Genomic DNA, 14,778 nt, shown 5'->3' with positions numbered 1-14,778 from the left:
CAACTACTTCCAGCTTCCATTCACATATGGTGGCGTAACTCCCAGTCACTGCCTCCCAGTCTTTGTAAAGGTGTGTTCGCCGTCTCTCATCCATCGCTCCCACGCCGCTCACAACTTTACTTTGAACGCCCTATTTACACCAATGTCCAGCGGTTGGAGTTCGCTGGCAGTTGCTGCGCCACGGTAGTCCTTGCGCGGATGGCAAGATGGCACCTTTTCATAAAACGAAGGCACTAAGATGGACCTCCTTGAAAGTGTTCGATCTTCATGTCTTGCGCTATCGTTATTGCCTTCAGTCGAATGGTGACTGTAGAGACGCTTCTCCCGGCTGTTCTTGTGCTTGAGTTTGAATTCTCTCGCGGCTGCTATATTCCCATTTACAACCGCGTAACTCATAGCCTGTAGTTTGAAATGTTCCTCGTAAGAATATCTCTTCGCTGATGCCATTTTCGGGGGTTCTTAGCCAAACGAATGTTGTTTAATAGCATACCGGTAGTACAGTATACCTACCGGAGGCGTGGTGGAGGTAAGCGTACGTACTGCACGTAGCTTTACGTAATATTCTCTAATTGGTTTACGTACATAGTGTACGTATTACGTCCCTATATCGGCGGGAAATGGTCCAACAGTCAATCAAGCGGAAGCTTACCAAACTCGCACAACAACATTTTGAAACTCAGTGCAAAAATAAGGCGCACCGGGTTAAATGGCGCACCGTCGATTTTTGAGAAAATTAAAGGCTTTTAAGTGTGCCTTATAGTGCGGAAAATACAGTACTCCGTGTTCAAAGCTCGTTTGAGACTTAGCAGTCAAAGCTAGTTGTGTAGCTAGCTAGTTTGCGCCGCAGTGTTTAAATTGATTAAGCTACTTGGTGCCAGGTTCCAAGCTAGGTACTGTAAATCCATAGGGCCTGATTCACTGAAGGTTGATTCACTGAAGGTTTGCAGATGTAAAAACGGGCACAAACTTAATTGCGCATGCAAGCAGACGTGTAAGCCGATCTTCTAACCAGGTGCAACCAGGAGTCAAGCACGCTAAAGTGTCGCGCAGTATATTTTGCGCATTCCTATTTAGTTTGTTAGTTAGACCTCTCAATTCCATGAGGCACGTTAGGCCGCAATTGCGGTTTCAGTAAGATGTAGTTTTTTACGGGAGCAGGTGATTAGTCTACTGCCCAATGCCAGCACTTGGTATACCAGGGCGGTCGCCCATCCAAGTACTAGCTTGTTGTTGGTGTTTAAATGTATTTAGGTAAGCCTTCATTAGTCTAGTCCTAAGGGAAATACACATTGATGACATGAGGACCAGCTAATTGGTGTATAAACTAGCAAGTTAATGTTTAAAGTTACTGAGCTACTTTGTGGTCAAAGCTAGCTAGGGACCAAATGTTCAAAGTTCATAACCGGTTTAAAGTTACTTTCTGTTCAAAGTTAGTTTGCTATTTAGTGTTCACGGCTGGTAATTTGTTAGCTCACATGCTGAAAAAACCTTGTGGACGTAATTACAGATTTTCAAATGCACTGCTCAAAATCAGATTAATGTGACTGGAGTCGATTAGAAATAAAAAGATAATCGATTTGTATTTACATTAAATCAGTACAATGGCCCTTAAAAGCTTATAGTGTATATGGTTGTGTTGTTACCTAAAGGGAAATTTCAGTTGGGACTTGGAACAGGACAGATTGTGAATCAAACAGTGAAAATAAATCCAATGTTGCGTCAAGAGTTTTGCTGACATGTTCTCTTATGTTTTGTGTCCAAACCAGGACTTCACATCTGTAAGTATTTGATCCATCTCCTGTTGCATGATATTAGATTACTTCATATTACTTTGCAAAAATCCATTACTGGATTTGTTGTTTTAGCGATTCTATAATGAACACAAACTGTATGGCTCTTTCTCTTTTTCCACAATGTAGTCGGAAAACAGAAGAACATTAAACTGTCAAATATTTAGTGTGACGAAACTTTCATCACATACAGTACTTTTGTGTAGCTTAGAGGGAAAGTACCCTGAAGTACTCTGAGGTCATTCAATCTGTACCTCAAACAAAAATTTGGGGAAAAATACGCCGCTTGACGCTAGCATATCAGGTGAGGCAGTGAGTATCAAAGGATTGACTCTGTGCTTGTGTTTTACCTTTTCTTTGGCTCTTTGTGGCACTTATTCCAAAAGAAGAAGTCCCAAGAAGGGGAGTTGAGAAAAATGTAAAAGAAGAAAAGGAATCATAGGAAGTAATGTGATATAATCACACTCACATTCAAAGCAGTACTACGCTATCATCACCATATGCATCACCACTTGCTGTCTGTTTAATGTTAACAGTAGTTAACATATTTTACACTTGTGTGACAGTTATGTTATAAAAATAGATGTGGTGCATCAATCACACAATATACCTTCACATTATGCCTTTGGGTATGTTCGGAAATTCAATCTGACGCTTTCACTGCACCGTGAGAGTGCTGTGTTCCATTTTCGAATTTACAGATGAGCGTGTTGGCCATTGGCAGAGATTCTTTCATTTCTGCATGTAAACATCTTGTCCTGCCTGATGCGCCGGCCGCTCTGTCTTCTCATTCAGAGTGGCAGGAATGCGCTCCGGCACTCCCAGACTGTGGCACTCCGAATAACCGAACGGCACACTCTAACAACTCTCTGAGTTTCCGAAGATTTCGGAGTGTAGAGCGCACGCTTGGAGTGAATTTCCGAGCGTACCCTTTGTCATACATGGTTCGTAAAGGTAAACTGATTATTATTATTTTTCCACTTGTATGACAGTTAAGAATGTTAAAAAGTTACTTAAAACATTGCGTGTACACTTTAAAGTTTTATGATTGCAACAATTTCACAGATTGCTTCTATGTCCATTAATTTCTATGCGAAGAATGGTTTTACATCGGAAAAAATGGAATGTCAACGATCACCGCACCATTGATTGTGTTCAACTTTAGAGGCTACTTTATAACCATTCATAGTATTGTGTGTGACAAACTATTATTTAAGAATGACAAATGACAAATAAAGCAAAAGCTAAAATCAAGTCAAAATGACAATTACAGTGTACAGTCTAAGCCTGTCTTAAACCTAAATGGAATGGAACCCTAATTAATGTTGTTGCAAACACCTGTATGTCCCTGCCTATTTGCTGTTTTAATGTGTTAACAAATGGGATTAAAACATCTAAGCGAGTGGTGGAAAAAGACTTTTGCAATGTAATGTAGGTTTTACATCATTTTAATTCTTTCTGTCTTTGTTTTCTGGTCCTCATGGCCTCCATTACCACCTTATTCTACAGGGGGTAAGTTTCCTTCCTCATACTCCTCTGAATTAACTCAACATCAATGTCAGTCTGAACTATTTACGCCTTTCAAGTTTCTCCTAGTTTTTTTTTTTTTTTTTAATCCGGAATACTAGCTGGAACGCAATGCTTGCCTGCCCTCGGACCTGTGATTTGCTTTTGTAACTTTCACAAGCTCATTCTGAGATTTTTGTTCCCCTCTTAATGGAATTCCAAGAAGGCCGTGTTAAAACATCCAGATCATGCATTTCAAAGGTCCACTATCAAAAGGATTATGAAAGATAGCTTTTTAGCTCCTGTGCCCCCTTGACAACCCAAATCCTTTTATTTGTCTCCCTGTGCGCTTAAGAGATTTGAGCTCATGTTTGTTGTCCCTCCCCAGTGTCACAGTTCTCACACTGTCCTGTGGCCACCGCGGACCACCTTTGAAGCCACCGCAGTCCCCACCGGACAAGATAGCACGGCCGCCATTGAAGTGCACGGAGATGTGGGGGGGCGGGTGTTCATGGATTAAGGAGAGCCTTAATTCCCCACAAAGACTTCACCTATTTAAAGATAATCTGAAAGTAATAGAGCGGGCTGGGATTAATTGTAGAACAATGCTGCTTGTGTCCCTGGGAAGGTGCTAAGTCCCCTTTGGTGTGCTTTGATGTTCCCTTTTAGCTTCCCAATACAAGCAGAGGAAGATCAGAATCAGAATCAGAATCATCTTTATTTGTATGTCCAAAAAACACACAAGGAATTTGTCTTCGGTAATTGGAGCCGCTCTAGTACGACAACAGACAGTCAATTGACAGAGAACACTTTTGAGACATAAAGACATTGACAAAAACAGTCACTAAGCAATGAAGGGTTGCTAGTTATCTGGTAATGCCGGCACATTTATTATTATTTTTTTGACAATTGTGCAAAAAGATGCAGAGTCCTCTCGCACTTAGAGCAGTTCGAGTGCCTAATATTACAATCGTCCGGTGCAATGACCATTGTGCAAAGAGCACCGAGACTTCAAGCGAGTAGTATGATAGTCTGGGACAATGTTGATTGAGCAAATGTTGACTCCTCAGTCAGTGTGCAAATGGAGCATATGCTACTCAGGCATGAGATGCCAGTATTGGTCAACAACAGATATGCAAATACTGCAGCGTGGTGAGACTAGCAATATATAATTGGCCCGACAGAAATGTGACAACAAACTCAAGACAAAAAGACAAAAAATTGCCAGCATGTTGCAATGGAATTGTAGGTTAGGTGTTTAAGAAGTTGATTGCAAGAGGGAAGAAGCTGTTGGAATGTCTGCTAGTTCTAGTTTGCATTGATCGGGAAGGAGCTGGAAGAGCTGGTGACCGGGATGTGGAGGGTCCAAGAGGATTTTGCATGCTCTTTTCCACATGCTTTTTCCACATGCTTTTTCCACAGATAGCATTTACACTTACCTTACCCAGAGGCAAATAAGGTCACAAGACTCATGAGAACCAGTTTTGTCCTTTCACCAGGACCAACAGGACTCTCAGGAAGAATTAGGAGTTTCCTGTTTCTGACCAAATCTTTATTTTAGGATCATGTTCTTTTAAGGTTTGCAGGTAACCTTATTTGAAAGTGCCCTCATGTTGTGTGTTTGTGTCTCTGCTCCCATCATAACATGGACCTCGCACCCTGCTGGGACCTGCTCTTCCTCCCGGGCCACACAGTTTGTAAGTACATCATCTGCCCATCACTCCTCTTCTTATTCCTCCTTACACTGGACCTATTTAGGGATAAGGGGGGTTCCAATAGGCATCTCTCAAGAGTTCAGGCAGACGGGGGTGGGTGTGGGGGATCAGGAACAGAAAACGAGGGACGCAGGAAGGGAAGACGCTGTATCCTGTTCAGGCTCGTCCATCACTCTTTCCCACTAGGAGACTACTGACAAATGGCACTATGGCCAATCTGTCTTGTGTTGTGACAGCCAGCTGACAATAGAGATGGAGATACTACTGCACATTACAGGACTCCTGTTGTTTTAAAATCCAACAAGAGCACCACAGAGCGAGAAAACCTGAGACATCGGGGCTTTGTTGGTAGAGTGGTCGTCCTGTCATTTGTGACCAGGTCAAGGTATCCTTGAGCAAGATACTGAAGCGGCAGTCGCTAATGGTGCTGCGTAATGAGTGTCTGAATGAGCTGTTGCTTTCCTTTATTCATGACATTATATTCCATTAATCAATGTGGACCATATTCTCCCGTTCGTGCGGGTCTCTTTTTTACTTGCCTGGCTTCCGCCACTTCTCCCGCAATGACTTCTGCCACACCCTCTGTGCGTACCTGACTATTTTGCGCATAATGGCTTGTGTGGCTTGAGTCATTGAGATTTGTGGGAGGGTAGAATTCACAGAATGTGGTGTTTTCCTGAGACATGCGAATGCCATTGAAATCCACCTGGAAAATATGTCGCACTCCAACTGTGAAATCAACCTCTGTAGTGGATACTGAAGCTAATAACCGGATTGCTGATGACTTGTCCACCGCTTCATTCATAAGCAATACTGTGCTCATGACTGCACGCATCAATGCCAGTGGGACTTCGTCACTGGCATATTGCACCTTTTGATTTTTGACATTATAATAATATGTATAATAATACTGTATGTAATCCTTGGGCACGGTGGTTGACTGGTTAGAGCGTCAGCCTCACAGTTCTGAGGATTCGGGTTCAATCCCCGTCCCCACCTGTGTGGAGTTTGCATGTTCTCCCTGTGCCTGCGTGGGTTTTCTCCGGGCACTCTGGTTTCCTCCCACATCCCAAAAACATGCATTAATTGGAGACTCTAAATTGCCCGTAGGTGTGACTGTGAGTGCGAATGGTTGTTTGTTTGTATGTGCCCTGCGATTGGCTGGCAACCAGTTCAGGGTGTACCCCGCCTCCTGCCCGATGATAGCTGGGATAGGCTCCAGCACGCCCGCGACCCTAGTGAGGAGAAGCGGCTCAGAAAATGGATGGATGGATAATCCTTGGGGTTCCTATGGAGGTGTCGTTATTTTCATCTTCATTTTAGTTTAGTTAGTCTGGTCCAAGCTAATAAACCGCAGCCGCGAACCTACTGTATTATGTCCATCCATTTTCTTTACCGCTTATCCTCACTAGGGTCGCGGGACTGTATTATGTCACATCCTAAAATGTTAGCTGCCCAAGTGAAGTTGCACAACGGGCTCCTTATGGCTTTTTTAATTAATGCCATATTTGTTTTTTATTCTTACAAGAAATGCTAAGAAAAAATAATGAGTTTAAACTGAAATTTATTTTCTCACTGAAAATATTTCTCGACAAGAAAATAGTTTGCTGCTCAATGTGAATTTTAGAAGAAAAAAAACAGTTGATTATTTAAAAAAGAAAGAGCAATTGGTTGTTCATTTTGAAGTGAAATAGCTTTTTTTCATGTGTGCATACATGGTCTTTAACCAAGCAAAAATATAATTGATCTGAATACTCAATTATTCGATAAGATTTTTTGTAGGATACTCGAATACTAAAATATTCAATAGTTGCAGCCCTAATATATACACAACAAAATTATGGATAATTAGTTTTCAAATCAGAAGTCAAGGATAATAGTTTGTTCGACTGTTCAAGTTACTGTAAAAAAGGGTTTGTTAACAAACAAACAAAAATGCAAAATTATTTATCACATATTATGATGTGAAATGTTGTTACAGATTTGAGCAACAATCATTGGAGTTGACACAAATGATTTACTTTCGCCAGCCACAGAAAATGATGTGGTGGGCCGGATGTGGCCTCCGGGCTTCTTTGGCAGTTTGACATGCCTGCTTTTTGGTTTTATTATATCCACTTGATACTCTTTATATCTGAGAGTTGTTGCTTGAGGATTAAAATATATTTATTTTTTAACACTATTTGATTTCATATCTTAACAAATTATTAATTGGTGTCTTTCGTGTTGCTGTTGTTTACTTGTTCGACTCTGTAGCATGTATTTTGAGTAACTACTGTATCAATGAATCATGTGTAACTGTTGTATTGATGTACTATGTGCTGTACTAATCTATTATTTCTACTGTTGATTATATGTGGACCCCAGGAAGATTAGCAAACTGCTGCGACACAAGCTAATGGGGATGTCAGTAGTGGTTGCTGCTTGAGACAGTCATTGATATTTTCACCAAAGTACAACACCAAAAATAGTCAGTATCCAAATGATTATGATGTATCATATAATTCCCAGCACTTTCTGAAATTGCGACCATCCAGTGATTTTGAGTTCATCACTACAACAGTTGCCGCCAAGCTAACTAAGCTGGCTACGGTACCTTTAAACAACAAACAAAGGCTGGGTGCACTGGAGCCATCTTATTTTCTGGGTCACACTGAGAGCAAGCGCATCGTCAGATTTACTCCAAACTTCACAGAAAACAAAAATAATACTATTGAATCACGTCCATATAGTTTTCTATTGTGTCCGAACCTATAAATGTGCGATTTTTGACGCCAAAAACACTGTAAATTTGCACTGTAACAACCACAAGGAACATTTTCATCTTTGTGGAAACTTGAAATAAAGAATAATAACATAGATAACGTTAATGACAACTCATCCTGTAAGAATCTGAAAAATATTCGTGTCGACGTCATTGCCTTCGATCAAATAAGAGGTTCGCCGGCATTCTTTTCCTCGTTGTCGTTCGGCAGTCACTTTCAGTTTTGCAGTCAGATTTGCGCTGACACAACTACGAGGTCTTCGGCAATGCATCTTCATTCAATTGACAACAAACAGAGCTTCCAAAATTAGCAGTAACAGTTACTAGTACTTAAAATGCACGAGCGGATGCATAAGTAGCCATGCGGCTCCTTTGAAACTGGTACCTGTGTAACTGGAGCAAGCTAGGCTTTACGGAAGTACTTTAAGAAACCTCACAAGCTGGCGGCCTGGGCATTTAGCTCAGCGGTCAGTGTTCTCTTCTATCAATAGAAGTGTCACCGGTTACACCTGATTAGCCAACTGTCGTATCCCCACACCCCAACACTGAGTACTGTATAGTTCATACAAATAAGAAGACACTGCTCATGGAAATACTTGCACATGTTTGGGTGATGCTGTTGTGCGGTCCAATGTCACGCTGACTTCAAATTGATCTGCACAGGTCGGAAGTGGCCAGCGGGCCCGGGGCTTAACATGTCTGCTTTAACTGGTGTAAAATTGTGCATATACCTAGAAATGCCAATTGACAATCCTTTGGCGTATACTTGTTTTGCTGTCGTACCCTGCGCAGGTATTTGTTTGGGCATCCTGTTGCCATACAAAATTACTTGCTTACTAATGAATATCTATCTACTAACGAATTTCCTTCCAAGATTGTTTTCCTGTAACCTTAATGAAAACCCCTTCTAGAATGATGAACAAAACCTCTTAGAATCCTGCAGCAAACATGTAAGTTACAAAGTAGCTCTTGCAGGGTTCCCAGGGCACGTTCAAAACGCATGTGGCCGACCTGAAAGAGAATACTGTCATAGAATAACATCACGTCGGCCCTAGACAGCCTGACCTGATGAACTTCTAAGAACTTCCATAAAGTTTCCATCCAACAGACCTTATTCACATCTGAGGTTATTTACACTTGTCCAAAGTAAGGAGTCATTCTGATGTGGCTCGTGTTTGATTTTCCGTGTTAAGGGTCTGATTCCGACAGGATGGTTGTGGTTATTTAGCTGACACCTGTTGATAGCCCGTAATTACGCACATTAAAGAGTGATGGCAAAACACAGGAGATCACAGTCCGACAGGTGGATGTGTGTTTTTTTTCCCCCTGCTACATACTCGGCTCTATTATTTTCACATTGCATGCCAACATGTGGGCGTACCTTTGTAAAGGGTTGTTACTGCACTTTGACGTGCGCTGACATTCGTGTCTGGGTGGGGCGCCCCTTTGCGGGTCACACTAACATCATCAATCTTGCCTGTGGTGACAGGCGGCTGGGGCCCCCCCTGCCGTGCGCACAGCGCTGTGTTATTTTGTAATTAGGCAGGAAACCATCCCTCCATTCATCCTCTCCCCTCTTGAGTGCAGCTGGTCAAACTGGCGGCCAGTAAGAAAGTGTGATGACAACTTTGTAGCCACGCTGCAACCGTCTTACTGTGCAGTGTTTCTTAGCATCATGACTGGGAAGTGTCTCAGATAAAGAAGGAGGCCTGTGCGTGTGTGTGTATGACCAGCAAAGTGCCTTTATGGGCCTTGATTTGTGGACTCGGGTCAGTCATACTGGAACAGAGAAGAGCCTTAATTTGTTCCAATAAAGTTGGAACCATACATTTGTCCAAAATGTCTTGCTTAAGATTCTGGGCTTGAGTCCATCGTCTGATTTATTAATTAATTGATTTGGTGTCATGCCTCAATGTGTTTCTCCATACAATGTATTTGAATTACCACCGCTTTATTTTAGAATGATGGTCAATAAAGAATGGTTATACCTCGGTAGCTGGGGTCAAGAGTTATTGTATGTCAGTTGTAAATCAAAAAAGATGTCATCATTGTTCGATTAGTGGGAATGACAAACGGTCATATTGGATTGTTATACAATATGTACAAAATTCTCTCCTTCAGCACACCAGCTGAGGACTTCTTTGTTATCTCACACAGACTGCTCTGCACTGGGCTGCCAAACACGGCAACGAGGACATGGCAACTCTGATCGCAAATGCCGGTGCTGATGTCAACACCAAATCAGTGAGTTCATTTTCTCTCTCCTCATCATCATTGTAACCTAGCTAGATGTAAAAATGCATAGCTGCTTTTTGTGCTCATGTTTTACATGAGGGATCAGAAACTGAAGGGTCTGTGAAATCCTTAAAGTATTGATGTAGTCCAATCTTTGATCTACTTATCTCGCTCTATGTGTTGCAGCACGTGAGTATCCTGGCTTGTGGCAGGTGCGTACATTTGCAAACAAGCCAGCGTCACCGTGATATAGCTGTCCTCTGCCATCTGAGCAAAGATCCAGCTGTGCAAATGCACTGTGGGAGCACGGTCGCTTGGCTAATAAATCATCACATCATGTCACGTTAATTGTCTCCCATAACATGGCGTCTGTGTCCCAGCATGCACTGCTCTGAAACGACGCAATTTTCAACGAATTACCTGGCAATTATGTTTTTATCATTATTTGCTGTTTCTACAAGCTTTTGTAATTTGTATTTTCTTTCCACACTTTGTGTTGGCTGCCCGGGGCTCTGGGAAACTCCAGGGGGTAGGTACTCTGAAACACTGCCTCCATTACCTTTGCACCCAGGAGCAATGCCACCACTATTCCCTTTACTCATGTACATTATCTCCTGTTCCACAGGGTTATACGCCTTTGCACATTGCAGCGCTGCATGGCCATCGAAACATTCTTGATCTGCTCGTAGGGACCTATGGTAAATAAATAAATAAACACTTCCAGACAGAAACACTTATACACCTAATTAAAACTGTGCACTAATACAGGTTATATGCATCAATTGACAGACCCCGCTCCCATCAGTCCTTTTTGGTAAATTGTCACACAGAACAGCCAAAACATTAAGACCAATTGCACAATATAATAATATCCAATTGAACTGTATCATGTGGTCTGCTATCACAAAGGTAATCACATTTACACATTTAGTCATCATTTTTGTGTGTCATTTGTAGAACTGTATTCCATCATTGAGCGCCGTTCCTAATATTTTTGGCTCACTCATTTTTTTTATTTTTTTTTATTGTATTTGTCATACCCATGACAATCCCTCAAGGGTAAATTTAACTCATCCTCAGAGAACCAGATCACACATATACAAGCATGCAAGGAGACAAGTCAGAGTGAAAGATGTGCGCAAACAGTGCTGCATCTCTTGAGTACGTGGACAATAGCCAGAGAGCAGACTAGCATCTGTCCAACATCTATTTGCCATTTTTTGCATTTTGTCCGCAGTGGTACTCAAAACGTTAACCTCTGGCTCAAAAGCCCAATTCCATAGAGATGAAGAAAATAACCCACAAAATGTCTCAGTGGCTGACATGGTTCCAGATAAGTGACCAGGGGGAACAAAATATTTCCTGGAATAGAGAATGAGAATGAAAATTTGTTGTTGGCATGTCTGCCTCAGTCCAGAGGTCCAGGTTTCGAATCTCTCCTGTGGCCCTCTTGTGTGAGTGGAGTTTGCATGTTACATGGGTTTTCTCTGGGTACTCTAACCTTCCCCCACATTCCGAAAACATGCATGATATTGTATGTTCATTCGAGGCTAAATTGTCCATAGCTATAAATGTGAGTGTGAATTATTGGTTGTCGATATGTGCGTTGCGATTGGCTGGCAACCAGTCCAGGGTGTATTCTGCTTCTCTCGCCTGAAGTCAGCTGGGATTGGCCCTAAGGTCATCCATGACCCCAATGAGGACAAATTCAATGTAGAGCTGCACATTGGAATAGCAGCTGGCACATCTGCCTCAAACTGTTTGTCAACAGTGAAAAATATCAAGAAAAAGACGCACCTGTCATTTCATGTGGAATTGGGTTTTTTAAATCTTACTCTTATGATAATATACGCATAAATTGCAAGTTAGTTTTCTACCGACCATATTTCATCCTCAATGATGGATTATACTGTATATATGCAATGACATTTTTCCATCAGGTGCTAAGGAGAACTTGAGAGATTACAGCGGCCATCTGGCCTTGCATTACCTCAACCACAAAGAAGCAGACGGTCCAGGGGACGACTGTGAGCTGCGTGAGTGCCCTTTACTTTCAGACCTCAGTGGGACAACCGGATGCTGTAAGTCAGTGATGTATCACTGTTCGGTATCTTTCACAACAGCAGAGTATCAAGTGTCCCAGGCCAGAGAGCGTAACAGGAACAGGAAGTTGGCATCGCTCTTCCACTCCAAGAAGAAGTGGGGCTCAGCCGAGGACCTGGCGCCCATCGAGGAAGAGAGGACGACGTCGCATCAGCTCGCCGTTCCCGCTTTCAGACCAAGGAAGTTCTCTCGCTAAGGGACGGCGGACACTCTGGAGCGTTCTGCAAGTTGGATTCATCTTTTAATATGTTGTCGCTTGCTCGTAAACCGTCGGTTATCACACAGGACAGGACAACAGCATCCTCCTTACACACTCTAAACAGTTTCTATATGTATTATTAATCTGTATTTTGTGACCATTGCAGTATTTACACTCAAATGTATGTTGCCTGGTGACTTACGGCTTGCCTTAATTATTTCTTGCTCAGGATAATTTTCAAGTTAAAGAGTGCTGTTACGTTTGTGTTTACACTTTAAACCCCAAAACCAAAATTTGCTTTTATTGGAAAAAGCTAACTAGCTACTTAAAGACTAAATGCTTCACTACTGTAGTTTTATGAAACTGCAGAGTTGATCCATGACTACCACTACTTACTGGCTCCTACTTGCACAGACAGGAATTTAGTTTTTAAGTCTTCTGAGCTATAACGCATTTACATTTCATGATTTCATGCCATATTAAACCTTTTGTTTCATTTTTTTGTTTTTTGTTCATGCACTTAGATGAGAGAAAATCTTATTTGCTTAACGTGAGCTGTGTGCCGAAAGTTTTTGTTTTTTTCTATTTGCGTGTTTTCTTGCCGCAAATTGTTGATGATCTGAGAAATTACACAAGCTACAGTATAACCTGGGCTGGGCGATTATGGAAAAAATAATAATCATGATTATTTTGATTGATATTGAAATAATGATTAACAAACACAATTATTTATTGATTTCAAAATTTTATATTTATTCAACTGCCAAAACACATCTTTAAATATATAAAGGATAACCAGAAACTAAATTAGTAAAAAGTAAACTAATATGTTTAAAGTAATAGCAATTAAAAAAAAACTAAAATAAATAACTGCTATTCCTGATGTGTGCGCCTTTGCCTCTTAGGGACATTGTGGTGCACTCATGGAGATACATGGAGTTCTGAGGACCGGGGTTCAAATCCCGGCCCCGCCTGTGTGGAGTTTACATGTTCTCCGCGTGCCTGCATGGGTTTTCTCCGGGTACTCCGGTTTCCTCCCACATCCCAAGAACATGCATGGTAGGTTGATTGAAGACTCTAAATTGCCCGTAGGTGTGAATACGAGTGCAAATGGTTCTTTGTTTATATGTCCCCTACGATACCGCAAGCAATACAGTTGTTTTCTTTGATCAAAGTGTTTTTGTGATCGTGAGAAGCCAAAATCGAATTCACGATTGAATTACGATTAATCGCCCAGCCCTAGCTGTAACCTGTTAAACCACTAGTGTGATATTTACAGAGTGTGGGATGGGAAAAACACATTTTTAGCATCATCCAAAAGTCTGTGCAAAGTTTGATCCCAGTGAATGGCTCGAGGTGTCACTTTGTTGCCATTTGGAGTCCAGACGCAGGTTTTATCAGATGACTTGTTATGGTAATTAATGTTTTCAGGCTGTAATCTGCTAATTAAGTGCCTCAATTGAGTTAAGCGCTAATTTTAACTTGTCAATGTTAGTTGCAGTGTTACATTGTCAATTTATGCTTCAAAGGGAATTCTGTCCCTTGGCATGATTTTGTTTGTAGACGATACCCGTCATTTTTAATTGACTTACTTACCCTATTATTTTGTTTAAACAATTATAGGTACTGTATATTGTTTAAAGGTAATAAACTATTTTATACTAAACTCACCTATTAGTGTCTTTAAACATATTTTCTGAAGCGGGCTACACATATACAGATTTTTAATATTTTAACCGTTTTGTTGTTGTTTTTTTAATGTGAGAGACACCACACATCGAGGGAAAAATGTGTGTTCTTACTGTTCTTGAAGTGTGTGTGGTGTACACGCATAACGATGTCTGTAGTAGTACCAATACTGTCCTTTGAAAGGCACCAAAAAATGCAAAGAATAGTAGTAGAAGAAGAAATGGAAGAAACTCGGCGAACTGTTAGCTTGTCTGGTAACTACATGGCGGTTGCAAACTCTTCTATTTTGTCATTTTTATTGCGGTAAATGAATTGCGTTCTTCAAACGGTCAACACAACACGTTGTTCCTCTATTTGTGCCCAGCAACATATCACTTCCTAATTGGCTATCGTTCTGCTTCTCGTCACAGTCACGGAGTCCGTGGCTCGGCCCAACTCTGTGTTGACCACATCCGCTTACATAATGTGTGATGTGGGTTTGCGATCGTAAATTTTGAAAACGATCCTTTCTCCACTCAAAAAAACATTTTCATAATTATTCTATTGATATACACAATTGGAGATGGTTAATATACAAAAATATGAGCCTAATTTTGTTCTCAACTAATGAACTCTACTTTCAAGTTTCCATGATGTGTTTTTCACGTATCGTTTACACTGGTCAACAAAAAAAGTATTGTCTAAGATGTTTAGGACAATTTTGATATGCTGGATCCAAATATCACATTGGTTTTTACTCAGTTGGGTCAACGTTTTGAACTATGGCCACCTTTTTGT

General features: G+C 41.3%; 1 protein-coding gene across 4 annotated transcripts in view; it reads left to right on the top strand.

The window, feature by feature from the left end:
* Window positions 1-13,982, top strand: part of LOC133486118 (ankyrin repeat domain-containing protein SOWAHA) — a 32,084-nt gene extending 18,102 nt beyond the window's left edge. For 2 of the 4 annotated variants that reach the window (XM_061790836.1, XM_061790820.1), the window contains 4 exons: window positions 9,933-10,019; window positions 10,636-10,708; window positions 11,951-12,046; window positions 12,134-13,982. In XM_061790836.1, coding sequence (XP_061646820.1) covers window positions 9,933-10,019; window positions 10,636-10,708; window positions 11,951-12,046; window positions 12,134-12,309 — 432 coding nt within the window. In that variant the 3' untranslated portion in view covers window positions 12,310-13,982. Of the gene's footprint in view, window positions 1-9,932; window positions 10,020-10,196; window positions 10,540-10,635; window positions 10,709-11,950; window positions 12,047-12,133 lie in introns of those variants that run through there. The other 2 variants (XR_009790929.1, XM_061790829.1) reach the window with 2 other exon arrangements.
* The last annotated feature ends 796 nt before the right edge of the window (window positions 13,983-14,778 follow it).

The sequence above is a fragment of the Phyllopteryx taeniolatus genome, chromosome 1, assembly GCF_024500385.1.
Source record: "Phyllopteryx taeniolatus isolate TA_2022b chromosome 1, UOR_Ptae_1.2, whole genome shotgun sequence".
NCBI lineage: Eukaryota > Metazoa > Chordata > Actinopteri > Syngnathiformes > Syngnathidae > Phyllopteryx > Phyllopteryx taeniolatus.
This window is presented reverse-complemented; position numbering and strand designations above follow the sequence as displayed.